Source organism: Aspergillus piperis, assembly GCF_003184755.1.
Source record: "Aspergillus piperis CBS 112811 unplaced genomic scaffold BO85scaffold_2, whole genome shotgun sequence".
Taxonomy (NCBI): domain Eukaryota; kingdom Fungi; phylum Ascomycota; class Eurotiomycetes; order Eurotiales; family Aspergillaceae; genus Aspergillus; species Aspergillus piperis.
Window position 1 is genome coordinate 452,486 of NW_020291592.1, and position 26,172 is coordinate 478,657.

General features: G+C 50.5%; 10 protein-coding genes and 1 non-coding gene across 11 annotated transcripts; 4 read left to right on the forward strand and 7 right to left on the reverse strand.

The window, feature by feature from the left end:
- Positions 1 to 723: 723 nt before the first annotated feature.
- On the forward strand, positions 724 to 2,336 carry BO85DRAFT_465592 (cytochrome P450; the record flags this gene model as incomplete). The annotated part of the gene is made up of 4 exons (XM_025662069.1): positions 724 to 756; positions 799 to 1,096; positions 1,146 to 1,331; positions 1,381 to 2,336. 4 exons carry the CDS (start codon positions 724 to 726, stop codon positions 2,334 to 2,336), a joined length of 1,473 nt encoding a protein of 490 aa, XP_025519563.1.
- Positions 2,337 to 2,636: 300 nt separating this feature from the next.
- BO85DRAFT_363392 (cupin domain-containing protein) lies at positions 2,637 to 3,371 on the reverse strand (the record flags this gene model as incomplete). Its single annotated transcript, XM_025655660.1, has 3 exons — positions 2,637 to 3,017; positions 3,089 to 3,222; positions 3,284 to 3,371. 3 exons carry the CDS (start codon positions 3,369 to 3,371, stop codon positions 2,637 to 2,639), a joined length of 603 nt encoding a protein of 200 aa, XP_025519564.1.
- Positions 3,372 to 3,878: 507 nt separating this feature from the next.
- BO85DRAFT_474271 (O-methyltransferase) lies at positions 3,879 to 5,368 on the reverse strand (the record flags this gene model as incomplete). Its single annotated transcript, XM_025662656.1, has 4 exons — positions 3,879 to 4,545; positions 4,607 to 4,692; positions 4,775 to 4,837; positions 4,884 to 5,368. 4 exons carry the CDS (start codon positions 5,366 to 5,368, stop codon positions 3,935 to 3,937), a joined length of 1,245 nt encoding a protein of 414 aa, XP_025519565.1. The 3' UTR covers positions 3,879 to 3,934.
- Positions 5,369 to 5,669: 301 nt separating this feature from the next.
- On the reverse strand, positions 5,670 to 6,821 carry BO85DRAFT_412218 (iron-containing alcohol dehydrogenase; the record flags this gene model as incomplete). The annotated part of the gene is made up of 1 exon (XM_025657556.1): positions 5,670 to 6,821. The coding sequence occupies one exon, from the start codon at positions 6,819 to 6,821 to the stop codon at positions 5,670 to 5,672; it is 1,152 nt and encodes a 383-aa protein (XP_025519566.1).
- Positions 6,822 to 7,635: 814 nt separating this feature from the next.
- Positions 7,636 to 9,854, reverse strand: BO85DRAFT_363362 (Zn(II)2Cys6 transcription factor; the record flags this gene model as incomplete). Its single annotated transcript, XM_025655657.1, has 3 exons — positions 7,636 to 8,874; positions 8,930 to 9,656; positions 9,709 to 9,854. The coding sequence occupies 3 exons, from the start codon at positions 9,852 to 9,854 to the stop codon at positions 7,636 to 7,638; spliced, it is 2,112 nt and encodes a 703-aa protein (XP_025519567.1).
- A 2,197-nt stretch (positions 9,855 to 12,051) lies between these two features.
- Positions 12,052 to 12,123, forward strand: BO85DRAFT_t23. The gene has a single exon. It is a non-coding gene; the product is annotated as a tRNA-Glu (tRNA).
- A 339-nt stretch (positions 12,124 to 12,462) lies between these two features.
- On the reverse strand, positions 12,463 to 13,596 carry BO85DRAFT_113657 (xyloglucan-specific endo-beta-1,4-glucanase A). The gene is made up of 2 exons (XM_025653856.1): positions 12,953 to 13,596; positions 12,463 to 12,899 (listed from the first exon to the last, which is right to left on the reverse strand). The coding sequence occupies exons 1-2, from the start codon at positions 13,291 to 13,293 to the stop codon at positions 12,494 to 12,496; spliced, it is 747 nt and encodes a 248-aa protein (XP_025519568.1). The 5' UTR covers positions 13,294 to 13,596; the 3' UTR covers positions 12,463 to 12,493.
- Positions 13,597 to 14,303: 707 nt separating this feature from the next.
- Positions 14,304 to 15,879, forward strand: BO85DRAFT_445094 (glutathione S-transferase omega-like 2). Its single transcript, XM_025659177.1, has 3 exons — positions 14,304 to 14,794; positions 14,862 to 15,326; positions 15,373 to 15,879. The coding sequence occupies exons 1-3, from the start codon at positions 14,411 to 14,413 to the stop codon at positions 15,538 to 15,540; spliced, it is 1,017 nt and encodes a 338-aa protein (XP_025519569.1). The 5' UTR covers positions 14,304 to 14,410; the 3' UTR covers positions 15,541 to 15,879.
- Positions 15,880 to 17,235: 1,356 nt separating this feature from the next.
- On the reverse strand, positions 17,236 to 18,568 carry BO85DRAFT_445095 (spherulation-specific family 4 protein). Its single transcript, XM_025659178.1, has 3 exons — positions 18,171 to 18,568; positions 17,763 to 18,120; positions 17,236 to 17,689 (listed from the first exon to the last, which is right to left on the reverse strand). The coding sequence occupies exons 1-3, from the start codon at positions 18,509 to 18,511 to the stop codon at positions 17,375 to 17,377; spliced, it is 1,014 nt and encodes a 337-aa protein (XP_025519570.1). The 5' UTR covers positions 18,512 to 18,568; the 3' UTR covers positions 17,236 to 17,374.
- Positions 18,569 to 21,261: 2,693 nt separating this feature from the next.
- BO85DRAFT_113721 (allantoin permease) lies at positions 21,262 to 23,825 on the forward strand. Its single transcript, XM_025653857.1, has 9 exons — positions 21,262 to 21,539; positions 21,615 to 21,644; positions 21,698 to 21,765; positions 21,823 to 22,039; positions 22,104 to 22,449; positions 22,505 to 22,675; positions 22,728 to 23,047; positions 23,112 to 23,252; positions 23,310 to 23,825. The coding sequence occupies exons 1-9, from the start codon at positions 21,464 to 21,466 to the stop codon at positions 23,603 to 23,605; spliced, it is 1,665 nt and encodes a 554-aa protein (XP_025519571.1). The 5' UTR covers positions 21,262 to 21,463; the 3' UTR covers positions 23,606 to 23,825.
- Positions 23,826 to 23,957: 132 nt separating this feature from the next.
- Positions 23,958 to 25,525, reverse strand: BO85DRAFT_501031 (ankyrin repeat domain-containing protein; the record flags this gene model as incomplete). Its single annotated transcript, XM_025664148.1, has 2 exons — positions 23,958 to 24,225; positions 24,432 to 25,525. The coding sequence occupies 2 exons, from the start codon at positions 25,523 to 25,525 to the stop codon at positions 23,958 to 23,960; spliced, it is 1,362 nt and encodes a 453-aa protein (XP_025519572.1).
- Positions 25,526 to 26,172: the final 647 nt, after the last annotated feature.

Genomic DNA, 26,172 nt, shown 5'->3' on the forward strand with positions numbered 1-26,172 from the left:
AACATTTGCTGTATACGGGAACTTGCTGGCGATATACCAGCCAGGGTTACTGTACGACGGAGGCCATGTCCATCCATACTTCAGCAAGCCGACAAACTGCATACTGACGCGGCATTGTCCCTTGTTACGAAATGACCGATGACTGAGTGTTTTCTTTTCCAGTGATCTAGATATACTTTTGGCTTCGAATTTGGGATAAAATAAAGTTTCTCTGAAATGGACATTCTGTTCGTCAGTCCAACATATCACTTGTCCTTATGACTTGTTTCAGAGAGCAATATGCAGTAAAAGCACATAAGGTTAATTGCCGTTAAGTTAGCTTGATTAGCTAGTGGTGTTCGTGAAGTAGTCCCTCCTGTATTTGCCTGTTTTCTCGTATGTCCGATATAGTAACAGTCTAGATCTTTGGAGGCGTCACCCCCTTGCGCCTAAACTCATACTCTGATAAGCGCCCCACTCGCATTCCATGGCATGATGGCGGTTTAGATTGCAATGCTGACTAGTTGTCAGGTCTTACAGAGTCTCGGGGTCCGATTGCATAGCTGACTACATCTACTTCGGGACTTGCTTTTGCTGGAAGAGGAGACGAACTCCACGGGTTACTCAATTGGGCTATTTCAGAATCTCGCCGATACACATGTCTTTCTAGCCCTCAATACACTAACACCATGTTTTCAAACATTCAGAGGAATGGCATTGACTCAGGTTGTCAGTTTATGTCCTATGTTTGGTCTTAGTGCAGCTGCCCTTACATCGGTAAGTCTTCAAGCTCGAGGAGGCTTGCACTAACGTCAACAGCTGCTCGCATGCATCATTCTCTACGTATGCTACAATGTGTTTGTTCATCCACTAAGACGGTATCCGGGCCCCTGGCTATGGGCTGCCACGCGGCTACCATGGTGCTGGTACCAGGCTCAAGGCCGACTAAACCAGAAGCTGCTCGAATTGCATCTACGATACGGCCACACCGTGCGAGTAGCTCCGAACGAACTATCTTATAACTCAGAGGAAGCATGGAGAGCTATCTATGGACCGCGATCGGATGAGATGGGCAAAGATCCCGTCTTTTCGCTGCGAACGCCAACTGGCGTACAAAGTATACTTCCGGTTTAAGGACTGCCTCGGTCGAAACTGACAAAGAACAGATGTCCTGACGGCAGATAGACAAACACATACGAGACAGCGACGGCTTCTATCGCATGCTTTTTCCGAAAAAGCATTACGTGAGCAAGAAGGCATCATCCAGGGTTATGTAGACCAGCTCATGAGACAACTAGCCGCTCGAGCAAACGATGGCCCGCAGAACATGGTAGACTGGTTCACCTTCATTGGTATGTTGGCCGCTGTCAGGACTTAATACAACTATACTTAAATTAATAGCATATGATCTCATTCGAGACCTTTCCTTCGGCGAAAGGTTCCATTGTCTGAACACCGCGGAATACGATCCCTTCGTAAGATCTATCCGTGCGATCTCCAAAGAACTGACTTTCATCCAAATGTTCGCCTACTACAATCTACTGCCTTTTCGACAGCTATTCATGCCCAAGTCCATTGCGGGTGCACGGGCACAGAACATGCAGCGGGTTATTGAAACCGTCAATCGTCGCGTAGCTCGAAACACCGACCGCAAGGACTTTCTGCACTACATCCTCGCTGCGATGGAGACGGAAAAAGGGATGTCACGGGCAGAGATGAATGTCAATGCTTTTTCCTTCAGCATAGCTGGGTCAGAGTCGTCGGCGACAGCATTAAGCGCGTTCACATACTACATTCTATCGCATATGAGTGTGTACGACCTACTCATCGCTGAGATCCGTGGCGCGTTCGAGAAGTACGAGCAGATAGATATCTCTTCTGTCACCCAGCTGCCATATCTAAACGCCGTTCTGCAGGAGACGCTGCGTATCTACCCTCCTGTGGCTGTGACTCTACCCAGAGTTGTCCCAGCCAACGGCGCAGTTATTGACAATAAATTTGTACCCGCTGGAGTGACGGTGGGAATCAATCACTTCGCATGTTACCACGACCCACGCAACTTCTACCGTCCACAGGAGTTCCTACCTGAGCGGTGGTTGCCAGAATGTCAGGAGAAGGAGCCTTTTTCCATTGATCGCCCGAAATGCTGTCAACCTTTTTCTTTTGGGCCAAGAAACTGCCTTGGTAAGAATCTAGCGTGGGCAGAAATGCGACTAATTGCGGCGAAACTGCTGTTTCTATTTGATATGGAGCTGTTTGGGACAGGAAAGGGTTGGGCTGATGGGCAGAAGGTCTTTGGGTTCTGGGTGAAACCGCCGTTGCTAGTGAGATTGGTACCGAGGGCTGGCCAACGATGATGTGTGAGACAAAAATCATATCGCAGATGAAGCCTGGGGGGTAAAGATGAGATAAGATGAAAACGTTTGGTCCCGTAGTTCTCTCTGCAGCTGCTAATGCCACTTAAATCCCTTGCCTCGCAGCTCACGCCAACCACAGATTATCGTTAGTGGAATTCCAACGCTAATCCGCGGTAACTTAACCGCCAATTTACATGCCGGGTTCGCTAAACGGTCTGCATTCCATCCCTTAATAACAACATATGCGTACACTTAGGCCACCCGTGATGACCTCTCCACGCAAACCTATCAATCCTATTGCTATTCACCCCTTTTCTCTTCGGCCAAGAAATCCACGAACTTCTCCCCCTCAGTCTCAGTCTCAGCCACAGCTACACTCTCATTCCCCATCCCCTCTATCTCCAAACTTTCCACCTCCTCCTTACTTACCGGCACAGTCGCAAACCTTCTCAACGCGGCCTTGTTGATTTCCGGCGTAAGCACCGTCCCCTCGCCGATCAAGTACTCAAGGTACTCGAAGTACCTCACGAAGAATCCCGGTGTAGCTGTGTTCATAAAGACAGCTTCTTCGTCGAAAGGGTTACTGAATCTATGAGGCAGACGAATAGGGATGATGATTAGGTCGCCGGCTTTGGCATCAACGTCGGCACGGCCAGGACTGTGGAAGCGAACAGTTCCTTTCTGCATGCCGTACATTATCAGCAGACGTCTTTTCTCAGAAAGGGATAATATCATGGTAGAGAGATAATCACCGTAACATAAAACCCCTCATCATGCATCTCATGGAAATGGAACACGGGACCCTCGCTGTGGGGCGGAAGGAGACTCTCGATTGCAGCGAGACGATATTGAGTGTGCGTCCCGTCTTCCATAACGCGGTAGAGGTCTTTCCTCGTTAGTATGACATCTGAGCACAGGTAAGGGAGTATGCAGGAAAGCGGTAGTACACTGTCCCAGTCGACGCCATGGCGTCCTTTCCGGCTGGTAGTGATGGATGGATAGATTCTTTGTGTAGGATAAGTCGACGCGGTCCATGGTCTTGGTTGTTACAGGGAAGCTAGCTAGGTTATCTCTACGGGAAGTGGCATTGGTAGTAGGAGGTATATAATCGCTCAGTTGAGTGAGTCGGAACCCGACAAAGAGTACACTGGCTTGGCGCTGGGTTTCCTTCATGACAGTTCGGGAGCTGACATAGTTTGCTTTCCGGCTGGTTGTGAAACATCGTTTTGCAAAACAACGGACCAGATTGTTATTTGTACGTTGAGGTCGGTGGTTATCGGCATAAGTATTGGCGGATGCTGCGATTGAGCAAGCGGTGGCCTAGGAGTGGTCTTCCCAGGATCAACCTTGAGTGTGTGCGAAGCGGCTCTTGGCCATCAGGCCATGTCGAGGTGATCAGTTGGGGAAGAGAAATAGCCTCGCTGTACCAGCTGTTACAAGCTGTGCCTCGTTTGACAGCTGAGTTGAGAACTGTGAAATTAAGAGTGGGCCCATCCATAGTATGTGCTATGTGTTCCTTCTTGTGACCTACACGAAATCAATGCCAATTTACCACCCAAGTAGATTTTTTTCTATCATATATGCTAATTTCATCACCATCATTCATCGACAAAGCTAATCTCCCATAGCCCCTTATAGACATGCGAACTTCTCCCAAGTGTAGACTCCACCCGTACACTCGGGGTAGCTTGCTTGAACACCCCTATCCACTCCTCCTGCGTCCTCTGCTTCACGTTATGCATACTCATAGTCGTAATATCCCTCCGTCGATACGCAATCTCCTCATGTAGTGGGAATTGCCCTGACACGGGAGACACGCCATCGGTAACCAAGATACGGGTAGATGCGCCCACTCCTTGTTTAATAGCTCTCATCAATCTCACAACATCTGTATCAGACCAATTCCACAACAAGTTCCTAATAACGTATAGCCATACCGTATGCTTATCGCACGTGGGGGGTGAATCGAAAACTGACTGGCAATTACTGAAGGATATTCGTTCCCGACAAGAAGATGGGACTTGTGCGCTGCCGCGGTCGAGGAAGTCTTGAGAGTCGGAGCGGACTTCGAATGAGAGTTCTGGGTGTTTCTGTACGAGGGAGACAGAGGCAAAGCCATAGCGACCTCCGATCTCGACGACCTTGGTCTTGGTGGTGGGCGCGTGCTGTTGGATATAGCCCTCGATTAGGTTATCCGCAGGATCAAGGGCTAGCATATCCGATGTGTTCAGTAAATCTCTATGCACGGACATAAGCACAAAGGCACTCACCGCGCGAGACTCCCCTCATAGCACGACGAAAACGCTCTCCTTTGTCACAATGGCAAGCGTGCCAGTCGTACATCTCCATACCAAATCTATTCCATTAGCACCAACCTATCACACATTTTGATGGTGTATATTCACCCCTCTTTAAACGCCGATACACCATCGACATACCCATTCGGCTTCCTCGCCAGAGCATCCGCTAAATGCGCACTTGCAATGCGTGTCTCGAATAACCTACGCCATAAGCGTACATACTCCCTATCTCGCAGGTAATACGTACTGGAACTCCAAACACGCCCTTGAATCGCTGTCTTTGACTAGTTCTTCCGATACCGCAGTCAACGTATAGACACCTTTTTCGGGCTCATCAACGATGCGCCGACACCGAAGTAGCCCAAGGATCCGAACTAGCTTGTCTGCTGGGATACCGGATTGAGATTCGAGATCTTCAATAGAAGCGCGCCCCGAACTCGCTATATACTCGAGGATCTGCGAGTGGAGGAATGCATATAGCGCCCCGTGGTCCCAGTGCGAGGCGACGAACTCATGTAAGAACTCTTGTGGCCCCTGGATAAGCACAGTTAGTTCCTCTAGCAAACCGATAGCTGTAGATCGTGTAGCTTCTATCTCAGAATTAGACCAGAATGAACTTCTGGTGTCTGTGGAGAGTGACGGAGGGGGAATATCAGCTTCATTGCACGTTTGTTCAAGCTGGGTGCAGAGGGCAAGGATCTGTGTAGCTAGTTCTCGAATAGTTGAAGTCATTTTCCCAGCTGGTAAATTAGCTTTCTGGAAGCGCTTTATCCTAGTTTAAGCCAAGGAGGGGTGGCTGTCGTTATAAATGATCCAACTGTGTATACGAGCGAGTACATTCCGATGCGGCGTCCGGAATCCGAGCAGATTACATCTGTCAGCACACAGCTACGCCATAGCTGCCATGAACACAATAGCAATATTACGATGAACGCAAAACTCAATCATTCGATTTATTCTCCCAAGTCACACCACCTCTCCGAACCCTCACAGCGGGAATAAGAACATCTCACCTCTCCCTTGAACCCCTACCTCAAAAGAACGACCCGACCAAGCCTTCAACCCTGTCATGAAACTCTCCCTTATCAACCCCCCTCAACGCCCTCCTCACAATAAGCGGAACCTCATCCCTACCCACACCCAACTCCTCCAAGGACCTAATCCCCAACCCCAAAGTCTCGACCAACGCCACAATCCTCTCCCCGACGACCCTTGCGTCGACCTCATCATCACCCGTCCTCACGCCCCCTACCGCATCCACCAACCTTGCAATCTCCCTCCCCTTCCCCTCACCCACCATAAACCCGACCACTTTCCCAAGCGTAACACAACTCGTAATCCCATGCGGAATCCCATACGGACTCCCCAGCGCATATCCCAGCGAATGTGATAATCCCATCCCAGCGCCCAGATCATCACCTTTAAGTCCCGAACTAGCAAATGAAGCTAGCATTAGCCTAACAGTTGTGGCGTCGTCGCTCATATCACCATCTTTCTTCGCCTTGGGCAAGCACTCGAACAATTCCCTCACTGCGTATATAGCAAGGATCTTCCACGGCACTTCACTGGCACTGGGATGATACATCGCCTCGACTGCATGATCTAGGGCTCTGATTCCCGTGCTGAGCCAGAGATCCATCGGGGTGTACTTTGTATACACCGGGTCGTAGAAAATAGCATGTACTGCCATCTTGGCATCTCGGATGCCGGTTTTAGTTCCATCGGGTTGCGTGGTGCTTCCGGCGGGGGTGGTTTCAGCGGCGCTGAGGGTCGTGGGGATGGCGAGGTGGGTTAGGGTTATATTGGTGGCTTGATGGAATTTTAGGGCAAGGATTTTAGCGGCGTCGATGGGGGAGCCGCCGCCTAGGGATATGAGGGTGTCGATTGTGGGGTCTTCGGCGTGAAGGGTCAATATAATGTTGATGGCATCGTCTATGATGTGGGAGGGAGTGTGTTGGGCTATGGAGGAGATGGTGGCTGCGTGGTGGGTGGATAAGAGGGTTTGGAGGCGCTGGACGAGTGGAGTTCGGGTAGCTAGCGTCGTGCCGGTGATGATGATGGCTTTGGATGTCGATTTTGGGAGGGTATCGAGGAGGTGTTGGGAGACGCAGTCGGGGCCGTAGTAGAGGTGCTGGAGGTGAGGATTGGGTTGCCAGTGGCCGGAGAAGGGGTGAGGTAGAGACATGATGGTGGTGAATTCTGTAGATGGAGTTCTGAATTGTGTGCGTATTCTGCTCGGCTCTCGAATCAAGACACGGCCAAGTGAGCTGAAACCTATGGCTGTGTATTAAGGGCAGAGGATTACCCTAATCCTCTTGAACTATGCTAATGCTGGGAGAAATGGAAGGTCAGCAATAATCGATACGCTGTGACATTCGTCAAGGTTCTGAGGCTTTCACAGTTTTATATACTATATTACTAGTAGAATTCTATCCCTTTTTATAGATATCCTCACGATGGGGCAATGAGTGGCTCTGCCAGCGATGCATTGCCTCCTCATAACTTATGGAAAACACAGCCAGGGTTCGCCGGATTTCGGGTACCGAGGTGTGCCCCGGACCCCGGAGACACTGTGTAACAGACACCACAAGATTCCCTATGATGGAAGAAGGAAGGTTGAGAGGAAAGTAGGACAACTATGTGATGGTAAGGTCTGATAGGGCCAAGTGCCAAGTGTCAACTGATCTTGCTGAGCATTCAATTCTGACGAGTGGTTTGTCGCACACGATTTACCGATTACCACTAAGTCGGCTTTTGAAAGACATCATATTGTGCTACGTATTGGCACACAGTTAATCATTTTAGTCAGCTATCCTCCATAACGGAAACAGAGGTATGATTGCAGTCTAGCCGAATGTATATATGCCTAGACGATGCCTAGCCATGCCAGTTATGCTGAGCGGTCACTGCAAATCGTCATCGCCCACCAGCCTCAGACAAGCGCCTGGAAGTACGTCCGCTCCGAGGACAAGCGGCAAGCACAATCTACAGGCATCATCTTACAGTGCATCCCTATCTCCAGCATCACCTACCTGCTCATAATGTGAATTTGTCAGTGCCACAGGCGGCCTCCCGCTAGCTGTTGGCCACGTCATCAACCCTTCGCCGTCCAGGGCCGGGGTTCCAGCGTTCCATGTCCCGAGCGGCGTCACAGGTCCAAGGGAAGGCAGTACCAGCGATGGTGCACCGCTGAGCCAATTCTCCCAGTATAAAGGGGCGGTTGATTGCTGAGCCACAGGCCAGTATGGGGGACTGGGCAGGTCATTCTGAGCAGGGGCCCGAGGTGAGTCAATAAAATGACAGCCCAAACGTGCGTCCACAACAACGCGAACCAAAGACATCAATTGTGAAAATACCCATGCTATCTTTTGGTGGTACGTATTTGCCGGCATTTGACTGGCATGATCGGTATAGCAAGCTGACACCCGCCGCAGCAAATCCAAGTCGGATATCATGCCAGCTGGAGTTTCACTCGGGCGCGACATGAGAAGATCTTGTAATAGAATGAAAAAGGCGGGAACGGAGAACGCGTTTAACACACTCGTGAATGACACTTTAGGGAAACAATGAGATTGATGGTTGCCATTTGGTGTGGTTTTTCCTCCCGTTAACGAAACGTTGAAGCAGTATGAAATGGCCGGATCCTGGTCACCGTGTGCTATCAGCAAAAGCAAACAGCTCAACCGCGCATCTTGCTGAATTTGTCGCGTGTGATATGATTCCTGTCCATGTTGAAACGCCAGGATTCGCGTTGCTAAGAACTCCATCGTATCTATAGCATGGGATCCACAGCATTCTGACGGAGCGTTTTGGCCGTGGAAAAAATACAATGTTCGACCATACTCATCAAGCTGCTTTTCAATGCGCATCAGCAGTTCTTGGCTGTCATGTGTGTTCGCGGGAATTGAGCCGACTTGAGCCAGTCGGTATATGTCTTCCTGCACCATGGCTAGATGGAGCCGGGTTGAGTGCTTCCCTAACTCATTACTAGTTGCACACAACTGAGTAGCGATGTTATATTCGTCACAGGGCATCCAAAGCACTGATCCACGAAGCGTATACAAACTTCTATCACGGATGTACAATGCTCGAAGTACCTTGCCTCGTTCGACCTGTTCAATGTCGCCGTGGTCTGAAGCTTGGCTGCAATCCAAACCTAAGATTCGCGCCAGTGTGCACGCATGGGCGAATATCAACTCTGCCGATCCAGAATAGTCGAAAGTTTGTGCCGCAACACTCTACATATTCAATGTCAGTTCTGCACACCAGAAGGTCCTAAGTCTACTACCATACGAGGAGAAGCAAAGCCTGCACGTTTAAGAGTCTAGGCGTATTTAGCAGACCGGGGCAAACCACTACCGCCCGGCTGGGGACAAAGGAATGCACAAAGTTTTCAAGCAATCCCTGCGTAGCTTGGGATGTGACCCGGGCCAGCAGGGTAATGGTCTGGAAGCATATGCCCCACGCGGCATCATCGGGCTGCGGCTGATGCTGCGAGTACAGGCGCTGGTGGTTGGCCCTTAGATTGTCCGGTACGAAGACATCGGTCTGGCAGTCTAGGTTCTGGAGGAACCGATCTATGGCGGTGGTAGCTTGCTGCCTAGGCAGCAGTGGAACGACGAGTCGGTCACTGTACGATGGGATAGGTTCCGATACTTTTGTGATCTCGCATAAATGCTGCAACATTTCGCAGAGAGGTCGCCATATAGGCCCTGTTGCGTGGGGTACCGACTGAACCCTTACCTTGAGGTTTTCGCACAGAGCAGCAACGCATGAGCGTCCAAAGTAAAATTTTGACTGTTTAGGGGCAAGTATCCCGGAAACCTCCTGCTTGTGCTCCTCTTCATTGTCAATATCAACGCAACTACTTGTTGCAGATACATCCTCTAGCAAGGTTCTTGGTTGTGATGATTCGTGGTCCTCTTCGAACCCTGGAGTCCGGGGGCCAAGACCTTGGAGTCGACTAAGGTGAGACTCGATTTTCGTCAATCGATCCTGCAGTCGTTCAATGCTACCGCACCTATAGCATGATTAGCGATCGTTGTCCTTGCTAGCCAAAGAGATTCACTGACAATAACTTGAGGTGATTTACGCGTTTGGAAGGAATCCGATACAGGCACATCACACCGCCCTCTCTCTCGCAGTTATGACAATGAGGCCGTTCCCGGCCGCAGCGTATCTTGCGCTCTCGGCATCTGGTACACGCCAAGTCTGGCATGGCATCTTCACCGCGGTTCTGGGATATCGCCGTTAGTGTATAGTAGGACGATATCAGTAAGGTGAGTGTCATACTTTCTTGTGCTTCATGAGTGTTTTAGCTAGGTTGCGCTTTTCCGTCAAACTTCGATGTCCCTGTCCCGGAAATTCTACCACCTTTTGAGCCACCAACAATGTGTGCACCAAAAGAGCGAAAATATCCCAGCTTGTAGAATGTGCATGACAAAGGTCAATGAGGCTACACTATTATACTCCATCGTACCGAGTCTTGCCATCAGCAGATTGGCCAGGACATTCGATAACTCTGACAAGGGAGGTTACACTTGACACGCCCTCTGTCTTATTCAGTGGCAGAAGCGGTAGCTTCTTCTTGGCTTTCGCCTGGGGTTCGATTGGTAGCCCAATATACGGTTCCCATTTATTACCGCATTCCTATGGCTTCACATCCTTTTTTGGGGTTGTAGGGTCCACTCAAATAACAGGCGCCAATTTCTCAGAAGTTACTGTGAGCCAAAGGGAGGGGTAGTGATAAGATGACGTAGGCCAACGACGACATGGATTTGAAATCAGACTGCGGTGATTCCAAGTGCATGAGTGGGTCGTTTCTTCTCGTAATAGCTAGATCTTCAGGCCTGTGATCCTATTTGGAAGGCCAGGAAACAGGCGAATGCCTGTGCTCCATTGAGTGAACACAAATAGCAATGACATATGAGGGGTGTTGCCATTTCCGTCAGCAGATGGCCCCTGCCACTGCAGCATACCTCGGCAGGCAGCAGCTACAACTTTACTACGCCCTTATCCGAGACTCCTCTTCGCAGCACCGCCATGGATAGGCTGGATGGAGGTGCAGCATTGTCTGTCAACTCTTGATTACCGCTGAGTCAGCGGCATACGGGCAGCTCAGCCAGCCATCCCAATGTCAAGGATGGATGCGCTTGCTGTCTCAATGCTATAGCACACCATTTAACCTTTCTCCGTGTCATGGTGGCGGTCGGGATGCCGGTATAGTATACCGAATGCTTTTACTCGAACAGTTCTACTTAGCCATGACTTGTCGGGTATGACCAACAGTATCAGATCGATGAGCACGCAATTTTCTCTTGCAATCAGATTGACTTGTGGAAATCCTGATAACTGAGTCGTACATCTTTCTGTCGTCCAGCTTATAGTGCATGCTGTACTTGCAGTCAACATTTAATTCCAGGGGTTTTGGTTGCTGGCCAATGTCGAATGCACGAGAACCGATGCGTTCACCAAAGAAAACCAATGCCTTGACATAAATCTGGTATATTCCCGGTTCACTAGTTCGACGTGCGCCTTGAGTGCCTCAACGAGGACGAAGAACATATGCCATTGGTCTTGACCCAGGGTCAATCTCCGACAAATCCGACTCCGTCCGGATTAGAATAGGGGGGTGATTGCTGAGAATCAGGCTGACATCTGTGTAACAAGACTATCTAATCGCGGAAGGACGGTGATGGTTAGCTCTCAGCTCCCGGACCTCATCTCTAGGACCTTCGTAATCCTGCTCGGGCTGACGTCTCAGGTGCTCTGCGGGAATTTTAGCTGCAAGAGGCCGCAAATAGGCTACACACGCGGTCTCGAGCGCTGCTAATGACGTTGTGAACTGGGTGTGTAGGAAGTAAATACCATACATGGTTCAACTAACATATTTCAAGTTCCCGATCATATGTTGCTGTTCCAGCCTGCAGAAACGGTGCTTTTTGTGCAATGCTGAATAACTCCCTGTAACTCGCTGGCTAATGGTGGCGCGACAAATTGGCCATACCTATTAAAGATTTTTTCTCTCGTAGTAAGTCTGAATTCGAGGTATCTATAGCAATTGTAAGCATAGAAACCGTCTTGTTCGATCGAGTTTATGCTGAGGAATTAAATCCCTTATGCCCGATGTAGTAAATATATGTTTCGAGCGTCAATAGGAGCAAGACTATTTTCACAAAGTAGTGGGTTTGAACAATTGTCATCGTAGCTCTCAGACCGAACATATACTATAGTAACGTGTTGAGCAAATACATATGAAACTCAGTTCGAATATGATGACGATGGGGTGGGTATATAAAGTACACTACTATGGAGGGAAGGTGAGGAAGTTATTTGAAACGATGCGATCGGAAGCCACGTGACAACAGCTTATCTTAGCATTATAGGAACAGAAAAAGATGAAGAAAAACAAGTAATCCGATATGGTGTAGTGGCTAACATCGCCGTCTCTCACACGGCAGCCGGGGGTTCGATTCCCCCTATCGGAGCTCAACATTTCTTTTGGGTTTTTTTTCTCGATCACCCGCTGATGATATGATGCACGCCCTTTCCAACTCTTCATTTCATTTTCTTTTGGTATCTTACGCGGCAGATTCACAGCTACCAATGCAACAGGATAGCAGTCCCGCGAGACCACAGGGAATCTGCAGCGATAGACTCCATCCTGACTTCTACCAGTACAAGCAGTATAACTTCCGACTACTGTTGCCCCATTAAGATTCTCAATATTCATAATCGACGATATTAATGTCTATCTGGTGATGAAGCACCATCAACTTGGTCACTTATATCTTTAGGGCCTTCACCATTTCTCCCCCGCCACAAAACTCGGCCGTAACTCTCAATCTACCTCAACTACTAAGTGTTGATGCTAATCGTGTACGGCGCAACCGTGAACCAAGCATCAGAGCCCGTCTTCGGTTCCGTACCCGCACCCAAAGTCTGCAGATACAAGCTCGACGAGACGCCCTCATTATCAACTAGATAAGTGAAGAACTCCATAAGATCCGCCGAGAAGTCCGTGATAGTCTCGCGGGCCACGAAACTATACACTGTCCAGTCGTTGGGTCCCTCGTAGAGATCCCAGGTGTGGCCACCGATAGTGGGACTGGCGATAGGACCGTCCGAGTTTCCAATGGGCTCGATGCCTCCGTAGGCGGCGAGCCAGATCATGATTTCATACTCGTGGGTGGCCGTTGTGGAGTCCGTGGTGGCCAGGAAGGCATCGTAGGAGACGTCAGCGACGAGGTCGTCGCCGGTATAACTGAAATCATCATTAGACAGTAGCTTAATTGGTGGTAGGGGATATTGGCTCACCTCCACTTCCAGGTAGAAGGAATCGTGGTGATCGTGCTCAGCTGCTTGGCACCGACGTTCAAGACGGCATTGGGATAGCTCTTGACGTAGTCATCACCGCCGGCCCAGGTCCACGACGTCTGCCACGAGATGGAGTTGCCGCTGTCATAGTCGAGGTAGGTACACTCCGAGCCAGAAGTAGCGTAATCCTCACCCCAGAGATTGTTGTAGAGGATGAAGTCGTCGGTGGTGATGATGTTGTTCTTGGTGCAGATGGTGCCAATGGGGTCGCGGGCCGCCAGACCCGCTAGCGCAGGAACAGCGCTCGCCAAGCACAGGGGGATAGACAGGTACCGGTTCATGATGATAAAGGTTCAGTGAACTGGTAGAGATTCTGTGTGAGGAATTGTCAACCGGGTCGGTTACCTACCTGGTTTTATTTCCTCGATTTGTTGATAAAGGGGGAACTAGGTTTCGCCCCCAACATGACTGAGTGGGAATTGGATCATTCTCTTCAGCACAATGCTGCTAAAAAGTTCATATTAGGCCGCGTTGCGGTCGCAGTCGAGTGGCTTAGCGGGTGGCCTAGTCTGACAGCAGCTTAGCGGGGCCATATCGGGCATGCTTTACGGCGATCGATCGATCCTTGTTGGAGAAAGTTGGTGCGTGAAGCTCGCACTGCCCTCGGAGATAGTCTAAGCTGTGAGATTAATGGAGCTTGATAGCGCCCCACTGATTGTGTCCGGGTAAGCCGGGTGTTGAGGTTCAAGTGGTCAGCAGCAAAGTAGCTGGAGCGTAGCAGCTGTGCTTTTGGTATTTAAACGCTAACAAAGCATATTATCCCTGATAAATGTCTGCACTAAATTTAAGTCAGTTGGTCGTGGTCAAGAGTTGCTGTCAGGAGATGTCACATGAATTCACCTGTTGGTTTTAGAAAGATTAATGGCCCCTCAATGGTGGTCGTCAAGAGAAAACCAAACCCTGCAAAAGTAATATACAAACAAATTGTTGAGTGTGGTTTAGGGTATTTTTCATCCGAGTAAAATGATAATAAATATCGGGACCCAGATGTTGCAGATCTTGCCAAGCATAGTACTATCAGCCCAGATGACGACACAATCCGAGCCAAGCATGAACCAGGTCTTTAAAGGTTAGTACACAGGGGATAGTCGATATAGTTGCAAGCAAATATCTGAGATAGAATATCCCCACCACGTGGCCAGCCTTGGCACAGCATTAGTTACATGGCTGCATAGTTGCATAGTTGCATAACTAACTAGTTAGTTACTTCAAGAATGATGACGAATCCAGCATGACGCCAGTGCGGAATTGCTCCGGACCCCGCATAGTTGAGCCCTCAGATGATGGCATTGCCAACTGTCCCTGCAGCATTCCTGATACTCTCCTCTTCACTCTTCTTCTCCCACTGAATCCCCGAAACTATCATCAAATACCTCCAATATCAACATCACCACCACAATGACCATCCATCAAGCGGGTACCGCCGATAGTTGGCACGGCATCATCCCGAGCACCGACTTCCCCGCCGAACCCGACCGCTACCACCTGTACATCGGACACTTCTGCCCATTTGCTCACCGCGTCAACTTTGTCCGACATCTCAAGGGCCTCACCGACATCATCAAAACCAGTGTTGTGCGAGCGTACCCGAAGGGAGATCTCAAAGGCTGGCCGGGATGGAAGTTCCCCGAATCGGACGACGAGTACCCCGGGTCAACGGTGGATCATCTATACGGAGAGGATTACCTGCATAAGGTATATTTTCGGGCGGATCCTGAATATAAAGGACGGTATTCGGTGCCGCTCTTATGGGATACGAAGACGGGGACGGCAGTTTGTAATGTATGCTACCTATCTTTGTGTTGAGATGGTGATTCATTACAAAGACTGACAGTTGTGCCAAATCTAGGAAAGTCTACAAATGCTCCGCTGGCTCCCCAAAGCATTCAACTCCCAGATCCCGTCATCGCTGGCGGGAATCGACCTCTACCCTAGCCATCTGCAAGCAAAGATCGACGCCATCAGTCCGTGGATGCAATCGGACGTGAACTCGGGTGTGTACAAGGCCGGATTCACAGACACGCAGGAGGAATACGACCGTAATGTGGTTCGGGTATTCGGGGCACTGAACAAGCTCGAGCGCATTGTCGCGCAGAACGGAGGCCCGTTTGTGCTAGGGAAGGAGATCACGGAGTTGGATGTGATGCTGTATGCGACATTGATTCGGTTCGACGTGGTGTATGTGGAGCACTTCAAGTGTAATTTGGGGACCATCCGTCACGATTATCCGGTGCTGCATAACTGGCTCAAGGGGATGTATTGGGATGTGAAGGCTGCGAGGGACACTACGGACTTCAAGCATATCAAGGAGAATGTGAGTCATCTAAATTCGCCCGGAGAATATGTGCTAACTGCAATAGTATACCAAGAGCCACTGGCACATCAACCCTAAGGCGATCACACCGCTAGGCCCATACCCGGACATCGAGGAGGGCGTGGAGAGAGATTGGGCAAAGCTGCGAGTTGGAGGTGTGAAGCACCCAGCTGTGTTGGAACATGAAGCCAGTATCCCCGATGTAAGCCAGTAGACCTATGTCCAGGGTGATGGGATATACCGTTAGCCATTACCGCATTATTTCTCGATGAACATTAACGCCAGCCAAGCCGGTCGGAAGTGTGCTCCGCAAGCTAGCCAGGATATGATCAGCGGATCTGCAGACTGAGAACGTTATTTGAGCGACATGCCCTGATTTGAGCGAGTTGAATTTGAATTGTGAGATCTCCGATCGGTAGTCTGCTATCAAAACTGGGATGAAGTCTGGTTCGTCCAGCGTCGTACGTGTCCTGAACCAACCATCAACAGAATGCATCTAGAGCAGAGTACTTATCAACCAACCACAACATCTGTCATAAAAATACGATTAGCCAGTACCTTGGTTCAATGGCAGGTCGAAAATGCAGTCGATCACGTAAACGCCTAGAACGTAGTCAAGTTCCCCTGACCCGGACGGAACCGTGGTTGAGATATAGGGACGCAGATGTAGCCGTGGCATAGCCGATGGCTATCTTGAATTCAGGTGGAAAAGGCAGCCGATATGAGATCCATTATTTGATTAGGGCTAAGTGCACAATACAATAATACTACAGCCTTCAGTACATAAGATCTGGAACCTACAATACACGGGCAATCGCTGTGAGCGGACAGTCGAGCTATTCTTCGTCACTTTTTTTTTTTTTTTACCCAATCTGGCCTAATTACTTAGACCTTAGCACCATCTGATGTAAATATTATCACACCCATATAAAATAATGATTCTACTAGGTAGTAGGCTACCACTAGTTAAACACCCTGTTTCAATATATCTGAAAGCAACCGCCAGATCGATCAACGGCTATCTCAACGGTCGGCCTCCCGGCCACCCGAGAAACCCAAAAATGGGTCCCCGCAACCCCTCAAAAATGGTTATCTCCGATCGACTGGATCTTAACCATGTATGTAGAGCATCCATCAATGACATGGTTCTAGACTCCCTTCTCATCGTTGAGTATTGTAGAGAGACTGGGATAATATTGTTGTAGAGAAAGATATAAATTGACCTTCATGGTCTTCAGATTATCTACCATCATTCTCATCTACTACCTCTCTACCTCTCACACCTACACGACTTATCCAACCCACCTTATACCACCTTACATACCACCACCGTATGTGTATCAATATACACTTCTATCAAGCTGAGATAAATTTACTGACAGCTCCGATTAGATACCAAAATGAAGTTCATCCTCCTCTCCGCCCTCTCCCTCCTGGCCGTCTTCGCCACCGCCAACCCCATCGACATCGATGTCGGCGCGGTGGTCTCGGGCGCTGCAGATGCAGCAGCCAGCGTTGGTGCGGATGTAGATGCCGCTGTTGGTGATATTATCTAAGTTATTACTACCTACATTGCGGTATGTTCTGCTCATCATAATGTTTCTTTTATGTTGGAGTGAGGGCTGACCATTGAGCACTAGGTTACATACTAAGTTCATGGTGGAAGCTAGGCGATGGAATACTTTACTATGTATATATTATATGAATATAAATTAACGGGAATGAAATGGTTGTATATGAGATATTTTCGAAGTATTTGTTGGCCATGTTTTATCCCTATCCTACTGTAGGGATGAAACTGTCTCAGCCCAGTTGAAGAATTCCCACGGGTGGCGCCGCGGCCTACCTACACTGACTGTATCTTCAACCACAGCCTAATCTGTAGCCTACCAACATATAATAAACACCCTTGGAAGAAAAAATTTTGCACATTGTTCCACAACATACACAGCTATATACATAAACGGTGAAATAAACGAGAGACAAGAATTGAAACACAGCATCATCTATCTAACCCATCGCCCTGCGACAGCCAGCCACCATCCACATCAAGAAGAAACAGGCAACAACAACGGAATCACCTGGTTCATGTACGAGTTATACACGGTATACGAACTCGTATTCCCCAGGAAGATCTGGTCGGAGATATTTCCAACTTGGCTAATGAGAGTCGGCAGATGCACGGTATCCGGAACGGAGTAGACCATCGTAGCCAGCGCGCTGTGATTCCCGCCCCTGATGGCAGAGAATGAGTCTTCCGACACGGCGCTTAGGAACGAGTCGTAGGGCGACTCGAAGACCACGGTGGAGTCGGGAATGGTGAGGTAGGCCGAGTCAGGGACTGTGCCGGGGTTGGTCACGACCTATACATATCATTCATTAGTTACCGGGGATGCAGGGTGGTGGAAAATCGGGATAGATGGGAAGGAGACATACAAAGTTCTCCGGTCCCAGGCCGGAACTCTCCTTGATGAGATTGGCGAGTTGCTGGTAGTATGAGACCAACTCCTCGCTGTAGGCGTTGGGGGCTTCGTCGAGGAAGATGCCGTGCACGGCGAAGGAGGAGTTACCGGAGGCGGAGGGCCAGCCGGCGTAAGTCTTGATGTCGCTCTCGACATCCGAAATGGAGCGGGTGCCCTTTTCTGTCGGGACGTATCCGATGGCGAGTACGTTGCTGTAGCTGGTGAGCCTGGGAACAGCGGTCAGGAAGTTGCTGTCAGGGAGACTGCTGGAGCCGGGACCGCTGTCAGGGTTGATGATGATGGTGAAGTGGACGTTCGGGAAAGCCGCGACGCTGGGGAGGTTAGTAAGTTGGTATGTTATAGTCATGATATCACAACGTACAGTTCTTCCATGGGGGTCCAGGCGCCAGCTTCGGGATAGACGTAGAATGGGATGATGACCTTTGCGGTGATGTTGCTCTCGACTACCGCGGCGGCAGAGGCGGAGGCGGAGGCAATTACTGAGGATACTGCAGAGGGAGCCCAGTAGCATGCGGAAGGGGCTTCAGTAGGAGCGGTGCCCTGAGCGATAGTGATGAGGGTGCTGGGCTGAGGTTGTTGGGTGGGATTGATGGGATGATGATGACGGTGACCGACGTGCTGGTGTGCCGCCAAAGCCTGACTGGGCAGGAGGGCCACACAGCTGAGCATCCCCAGGATGAGGCGAGAAGTAGATCCGAACATGGCGGTAAAGTCTTGAGAATCAATAAAGGAATGACGAAAAGTTGGGAAACGAAAGATGGGGCGACAGGCTTTCCAGAAGCTGGGAGTCAACACCAAACCATCCAAGACCAGCTGGATGGGGCCCTGAAGGGTTATATACTGGCCCCCGAAGGGAATGAATGAGGGACAATGAATGAAAGATGAGATGACAGGTTTTTGGCGCTGGAAATGATGGCGCCCCCCATCGGACATTTTAGGTGAAACACCAGGCGGCGATCCGATTCGAGCACGAACCGGTGAGATGCTGGATCGGGTGGAGATTGCAGGGTATAGGCAGTTTGGCCATTAAGTGGCATTCGTGGTGGTGATTGGGCGATCTGGGGAATGACGGGGGCGTCGCTGGAAATTACACGATCCGCTCGGACTAAAAGAACGCTCGGGGTTGCGGGTAGCAGATGGTTTCAGAACGGCCGTTTGCTAGTGATATATCATGTTTCTAGTACATTGTGCTACTAACTATCCCGTATACTTTGATGTGGATAGACAGGTCAACGGTGAATAACTACCTTGGAAATGAAGTGTCCTACTTGTCCCTTCTGTTTCTACCATCACTGGACATACCGCTGGGAATGTTCCCCACCGCGTCGCGGATGGCCCCGTCCAATTTCCACACCTCGCTGCAGGATTCCAAACCGACCCAACATTTGGGCCATACGCGAGCGTGAATCGCTTCCTGTGGTTGGCGGATCCGTCGTTGCGTCATGAACTATGCCTGCATTTGGGGTCCTTGAGCTTATATGAAATGAGCAGTTGGTCCAGGAGCAGAGAGGGACCGCCACTGTCAGCTGGTGGGCTAACGCTGGTTCTTGCAGGTACTGTCTGTCCTGTCTTGAGGGAATCATCGGAGTTTACGCGCTGCTCACCTACCCAAAGACGCAGGTTCAAAATTGATCTGCTTGAGATGATATCTCCGAGGATATGCAGATGATATCGTGAGGTGTAAATCTGGGGATCATCTAGTCAAGAAAGTAATGCAGCGACATGATCATGGGGTCGGAAGTAGAGGTACTGGGAGTGACCACCAGGTACACACCGGGTTGCCGCCATCTAGACCCGGCGATAGAACAGGATCTATCACCACCCCCATGGCTAGTGCCGCCTCGTTTCGGGGAGCCTGTTGATCGGTATTTGACTACGGAGGCACACAAAGAAATGCGTACTACATAATTATCGGCCACCCGAGGTGATGGACGTATCAATTCAGGAGGTCCAGGAGACATTAGGCAGCAAGATGGTGGGTGACTCCATCTGTATACGTTCTGAGACTGGTGCAACAGGGCCAGAGACTCCCCGATCAGCTGGGTTCATCTCTGGGAGAGTTGAAGGCATTCCCGACCGGATCCCTAAGTTCTTGGAAGGGGGGTCCGGAAGGGTTCCTGGCGGCGTGCCCTGAGCGAACCCGGAAATGGACTAGTGGCGGGCACCGGAAAATCATTTGATCCTGACACCCATTCATTCAAAGCACTCTTTGATTTCTTCATCTTAACTATTCTCCGATCAAACCTTTTTTCAATACAATAATCCCTTGGGCAAAGCAATACGACAGACTGAAGGTCCACATGTATTGACTGACAGTCTATGGGGAAGCAAAGTTTGACCGTGCTTGGCATGAGGTCACGTCTCAGTCACAGCGCGTACAAGTGCCTGAGCGTCCTCCTAAGCGAGTAACTTCACTGCTGATGCTGTAACGTTGCAGCAGAGTAGCGTCGCCACTGTTGGCTATGCCAGACAGTGACTGTCTGCCTTTACAGTCGGCAGTTATTACTAGATAGGGAGCATCACGCCGAAAGAGATGCAATTAGCAGCAGTGTTTTGAACCCAACAACATCTGATTGACAGTAACAACTATACTGGTTGTAGTGTTGACCGTTCAGTTGATATCGCGGCTGATATGAAAACTGTCTGTGTGCAAACTGGCGATAGTCGGCGGTTATCCCGCCTGCCATCGGGGTTGAATCCTCCGTCGTCCGCTCTAGGCTCCAGCCATTCATTGCATTGCTCCTTTGGTCTGGTCCGGCAGATTTGACCGACAGCCTTTATAGCCACAGTGATTGGTGGACGAGGAACCAACCAATCCACCCATCCATATTAGCCAGTGTTCCAAAAACCCTGGTGTTCCAGCAAGGCTTCGAGAGCTTCCATGCTCGACGCCGTTCATTGTTAGCTGCTGCTAGTATCTTGAACCGGTAGGTGTCACTCCAGATAGTATTTATCTCAACGTCAGCCGAGCCTATCACCGACCCCATCATGCCACTACTTTTAGTAGCCTGCAGCATGGCATGTTCTCATCCAGGTATGGCCGTTTTTCTTCGGCCATTCACCGAGGAACCAGCCCAACTGCTCCGTCCCCACTGGAATATTAAACTGTAGACCCACGACCGGGAGATCCTCGTTGAAAAGGAAAAGAAGGGCAAAGAAGGGAAAGAAAGAGAAAAATTCGCAACAACGATGACCCGAACAGCCTCGTGAACGGGGCTGACACCTTGTTTGGGTATAGCGTCGGAGCATGGAGATGCCGTGATTGGACGAAGGTGACTAAGATAAACCCTCGAGACAAATAGGGTTACAACCTTACCCTCTCTTGCTATACTCTTTCCAGCAAAGGTTGGTTCCAGCCATCTCAGAGCTTATCACCAGCGGCGTGAAGGAGGGGAGGCATATAACCAATAAGATAGTTAAAAATAAGAATTCTCCACCACTATCTCTAGGCATTCCCCACTGGTTGCTGTTCTTATCACTTCACAGTTAAAGTGTGGGTGCAAATCTTTGCCCGCCGCGTGCTCAGGCGCCACGCCCCCGCGGAATAAAATCCTGCAGCTGCCGTGCACCATGCGACCTCTTTTCAATCTTTAGGTGGCCGGGGTCGATACACTGCGTCCTCTGTCTTTCCTACTGGTCCATAGTTTCAACATCATGGCCAGGTTTGGCAGTCGGGTGGTCTCCGCCCTCGAGCTGGAATCCAGCCAGGACTCGCGCTGGTCCAACGAAGGTCGGCAAACCCTTTTCAAGTAGCTATGAAAGCTGCTGCGCGCGGCACGCGACTTGGAACTTACCTTCTCTGCAGATCTGCTTCCCACTCCTCCGGAGCAGTGCAGTAAGTCTTGAACTTGACCCAGTGTCTGCTCATGCCAGTGCTAATGATGCAAGCCTGGCGCTGGTGGAACTATGTCTCGTTCTACTGGTCCATCTCTTTTACCAACTGGACCTTGGGATCGGTATGCTTTTGGTCCTTTCTGCTAGGCTTTTATTTCGATGGTATACTGATTCTGTAGACCATGATCGGCATCGGTCTTAACTGGTGGCAGTCGATTGTCGTCATCTTCGTCTCCCAGCTCATCTCGTCCGTCGCCATGGCATTCAACTCGCGCGCCGCCAGTGTATATCACCTTGGATTTCCCTGCGTCGGGCGCAGCGTGTTTGGCATGTGGGGGAGCTACTACTTTGTCGGTGCACGAGCGGTGCTGGCCATCGTGTGGTTTGCCATTCAGAGTATGTGACAGTTGCTTGTCACGAACCGCTTCAAATGATGAACGCCTCATTCTGACCCTTGCAGTGGACTTTGGCGCCGAATACATGTACAACATTCTGCGGGCGATTTTCGGTCACCATTACACCGACATCCCCAACCACATCCCATCCAGCGCAGGTATCACCACGCAGAAGATGCTGGCCTTCTTCCTCTGCTGGCTGGTGCATCTGCCCTTCTGCCATTTCCGTCCCTACCAGCTGCGCAAGTTCTTCATCTTCAAGACCTTCATTTCCCTGCCCGCCATGTTCGGATTGTTCATTTTCGCCATGGCCAACACTAAGGGTCAGCTGGGGACGATGTACACGGCCGAGGCACGATCCACGACAGCAACCGCCTGGATGATTATTGCGGGAATCAACAGTGGCTTGGGGTAAGCCATTCCTCTCGGAATCCTTGGCACACCGACAGAAGACTAATAAGACCAGTAACACGGCCACGTTGATCACCAACCAACCCGACTACTGCCGCTGGACTAAAACTCGCAATGCCCCGCTCTGGACCCAGTTGCTCTCGAACCCGATCGCGGTGACGCTCTCGGCGAGTCTGGGTATTCTGGCGACAGCCGCCATCAACAACAAATACGGCACCGACATCTGGTACGCCATTCTGCCAAATACCTAATATTTTCGATCCTTGCTAATGAAGTAGGAACCAATGGGACATGATGGAATTCATCCTGGACCATTACTGGTCCGGCACGACCCGATTTGCCGTGTTCCTCGTGGCCTTTGCCTGGCTGGTACAGATCCTCGGAACCAACATCGCGGCCAACATGATCTCCTTCGGTGCCGATTCCTCCATGCTGTTCCCCCGATTCATCAACATGCGTCGCGGACAGTACATCGTGCAGACGCTCGCGTGGGCCGTCGTGCCATGGGAGATTCTCACGTCGGCGACGAAGTTCGAGGACTTTTTGTCCGGATATGCGTTGTTCATGGGTGCTGTCGTGGCCATCATGGTGTGCGAGTGTACGTCCCTCTTCCCTCCCTCCTCTACACCTCCAAATGGCCAAAACATACTAATGAACTATAGACTTCTGCTTCGCTAAAGGCAACATTTTCCTCTCATCCCTGTATGACGGCACGAAACTCAACAAAAACTACCGATACTACGGCGGGTGGAACATCCAAGCCGTGATCGCATACATCATTGCCATTGCGCTGCCATTCCCTGGTACGTTTATCCTTTCATCTCCCATAACTCACCAGATATTAATAATTACCTGTACAGGTTTCGTCGGCTCTCTCGGCGCCAGCGTCTCCATAACCGCGACCCGCATGGGCGATCTCGGGTGGATCCTATCCTTCACGACCGCATTCGTGATGTACTACATCATCTGCACGTTCTGGCCCACGGAGAACCAGAAATTGATCAAGAAGCAGGGGTTGACGTGGGAGCAGACGGCCCAGGATACGGACCCGCAGGACTTCTATCTTAACGGGGCGGGGCTTGGGGGTGCGGATGAGCCGGTGGCGGCTCATCAGCAAGTGGTTGTTGAGAAGGGGGTTGTGGAGAAGGATGTATAATTTGTACAAATGTGTGAGGGTTGATGGATATGATATGATATGTTTTGGGAGGTATATACATAGGGAGGTATTACTCTGCTCTGAATTGGATATGAATATAGAACTTTTTTGTCATGATTGAGCCTGTTCTGGATAGTATCTACCGAAATGTAACAATGAAACTTGCTGTCTGGAGTAGAGCAATGCCCACTCATACAGCTAATAATACCATGCAATATCCCAGAGATTGACACAAAGGAAACATTACTTTTAGGTACCTCAAACGAATGACTCAAAACCACCCTCTTCACATACCAGACTCAGACGAACAATGCATCCACCACCACCACCACCACCACCACCACCACTCAACTCACAACTCCTCTATACTCTCCACCACCGTATCCATAACCCCAAGCGTATTTTGTCCACTCCCACCCACACTGTTCAAAAACCGATCAACTTGGGCATCCAAACTCATAGCATCGCTCACGACCTCACCACCGTCCAGAGGATCGCCAGTGCCCGAATTGGATACAGTAGCGAGGGAATGAGCAGGAGCAGAGACATTCCCACTCCCATTCACATTCTGCCACCCAGCCTCACCAGACCGCTGCGGACGATGAGTATGAGCATGATCCCTGACACTCCTAGCGCGTCTACTCCTCGACCTCCTAGTCTCAATTCCCCGGATGTTAATAATACTCGGGGTCAGAGTAGGCCGGGGACATGTAAGAAACGGAGATAAGCATGAGCGCCATGATCTACGCACCCACAAACAATATATTAGTTAATATTACTTATACTTTCCATGAAGGGGGGTCTAGGTGAAGGGGTAACAACATACAATCCTAAATTCCGTCTAATCATATCCACAATCTCGGTATTACCCATGTACAGTGCGACGCGGACAGCGGCCTTCGCATCCGAAACCCACTTCTGCGGCGGATACGCGAAGAGCGCCGTAGTCGATAATAGTAACTTGACGACGCGACGCAGGCCCATACATGCTGCTAGGAACAGCTCGGTGCGGTCGTATCCGTGGCGCGTCTGCAGGCTCATGTCGGCCGAGATGAGGAAGCAGGCTGTCGGCTCATTTCTCTCCAGGATCGCCATGTGGAGAGGCGTCACGTCCCAGTCTGTGTATGTGGTGCGGAGGTGCGGAGCACGAGCCAGCAGCAAGTCGCATACCTCCGGGGTGCCGAACGCGGCGGCCGAGTGGAGGATGGTGTGGCCTGATTTTGAGCGTTCGTGGAGCACATCCGGATAATTCTTGATAAGGAGCTGAAGGAGCTCTGGGGCGTTCCCGGGGGAGTCGAAGAGGACGTTGAGGGTGGGGAATCGGCGGATTTGGGCACCGTATCTGAGTAGCAGACGGAGGATGTCGACGCGGATGGAGCTGAGCTGGGGTGCAACGCGGTCGGGGCATTGGAAGAGTTGGTCGAGCTCAGGGACTTCCGGGTCGAAGCTGTACTGGGGGCTGGCTCCACTCTCAAGTAGGAGATCGGCGATACCCAAGTGACCGGAAGTTAGGGCTAGGTGGAGGAGGGAATTTCCTTCGCGATCGCAAGTGTTGAGGGGCATCCTGCCGGACGACAGGTGGTAGTCGACTTCGTCGATGTCGCCGAGTTGAATGGCGTGGGAGAGGTCGTCGGTGAAGGCGGAGACGTGAAGGTTACGAAGGTGCCATCTATCAGTTGGGTCCATTCGACCGGAGCGGAGGCTTGCTGGGGTTTCGCAGATGGCGTCTGCCCAGCAGTTCTTGCGGACGTTGGTATATAGATTATCGACGAGATTCTTCGTCGAGGTGGAGAGTGATCTGATGCCTTCTGCCGTGAGGAGTCTTCTGCTGCCGCTGGCACGAAGCTTCTCGGCCACAGCTTCCAGAGCCGGGCTGGCGTTGGGCACGGGGGCCTTGAAGGGGCGAGGCGTGCAAGGCATAGTTGGCGATGGTGGTGGTGGTGGTGGCTCCTAGACTGGTGATGGCAACGTTCGATGCTTGTGTTACCGGGAGGATCAAATCCATAGTGGTATATATATGGACAGGGGTACTTTGAGTAAGATTATTGTTGCTGTGATGGAGAGTATACAAGGTACTGAGTGACGACTGGGATTGCTTGGGTATGAGGACATTGTTCTGGGTGTGGCCTGATGGAGGTATAGATGTGAAAGGGGAATTGCGCTGTTGCGTCTGGGATTGGGAGTTTGAGAGCTGCCAAGGGTGGTGATGGCACAGAGGATGGGATAGCTTCGTCGTTGCATGAAGTAAATGGACTGGGGTTGACTATTATTTGTGGGGTGGTTAATGGAACTATCCATGGCTTAACCCTGACAGAGTTCTGAGGGACCCAGGGCAATGGTAGCTGGAATTCCGAGACAGATACAATCGGAGATATCTAAGAGATACTGGTCATTTATGGTTTGTTTCCACGAGGAAGCATATCCTCGCTCTCCGAGATTGTTATAGGCCGATTCTCCTCGTGTTGCTGAACTTTGAGTCTGCAAGATCTGTTTCAGGGTGGCCATGTCGATCATGCATCGATAAAGGAACTTGCCGGCAACAAGGCCCATTTTGGACCTCAGAGTAG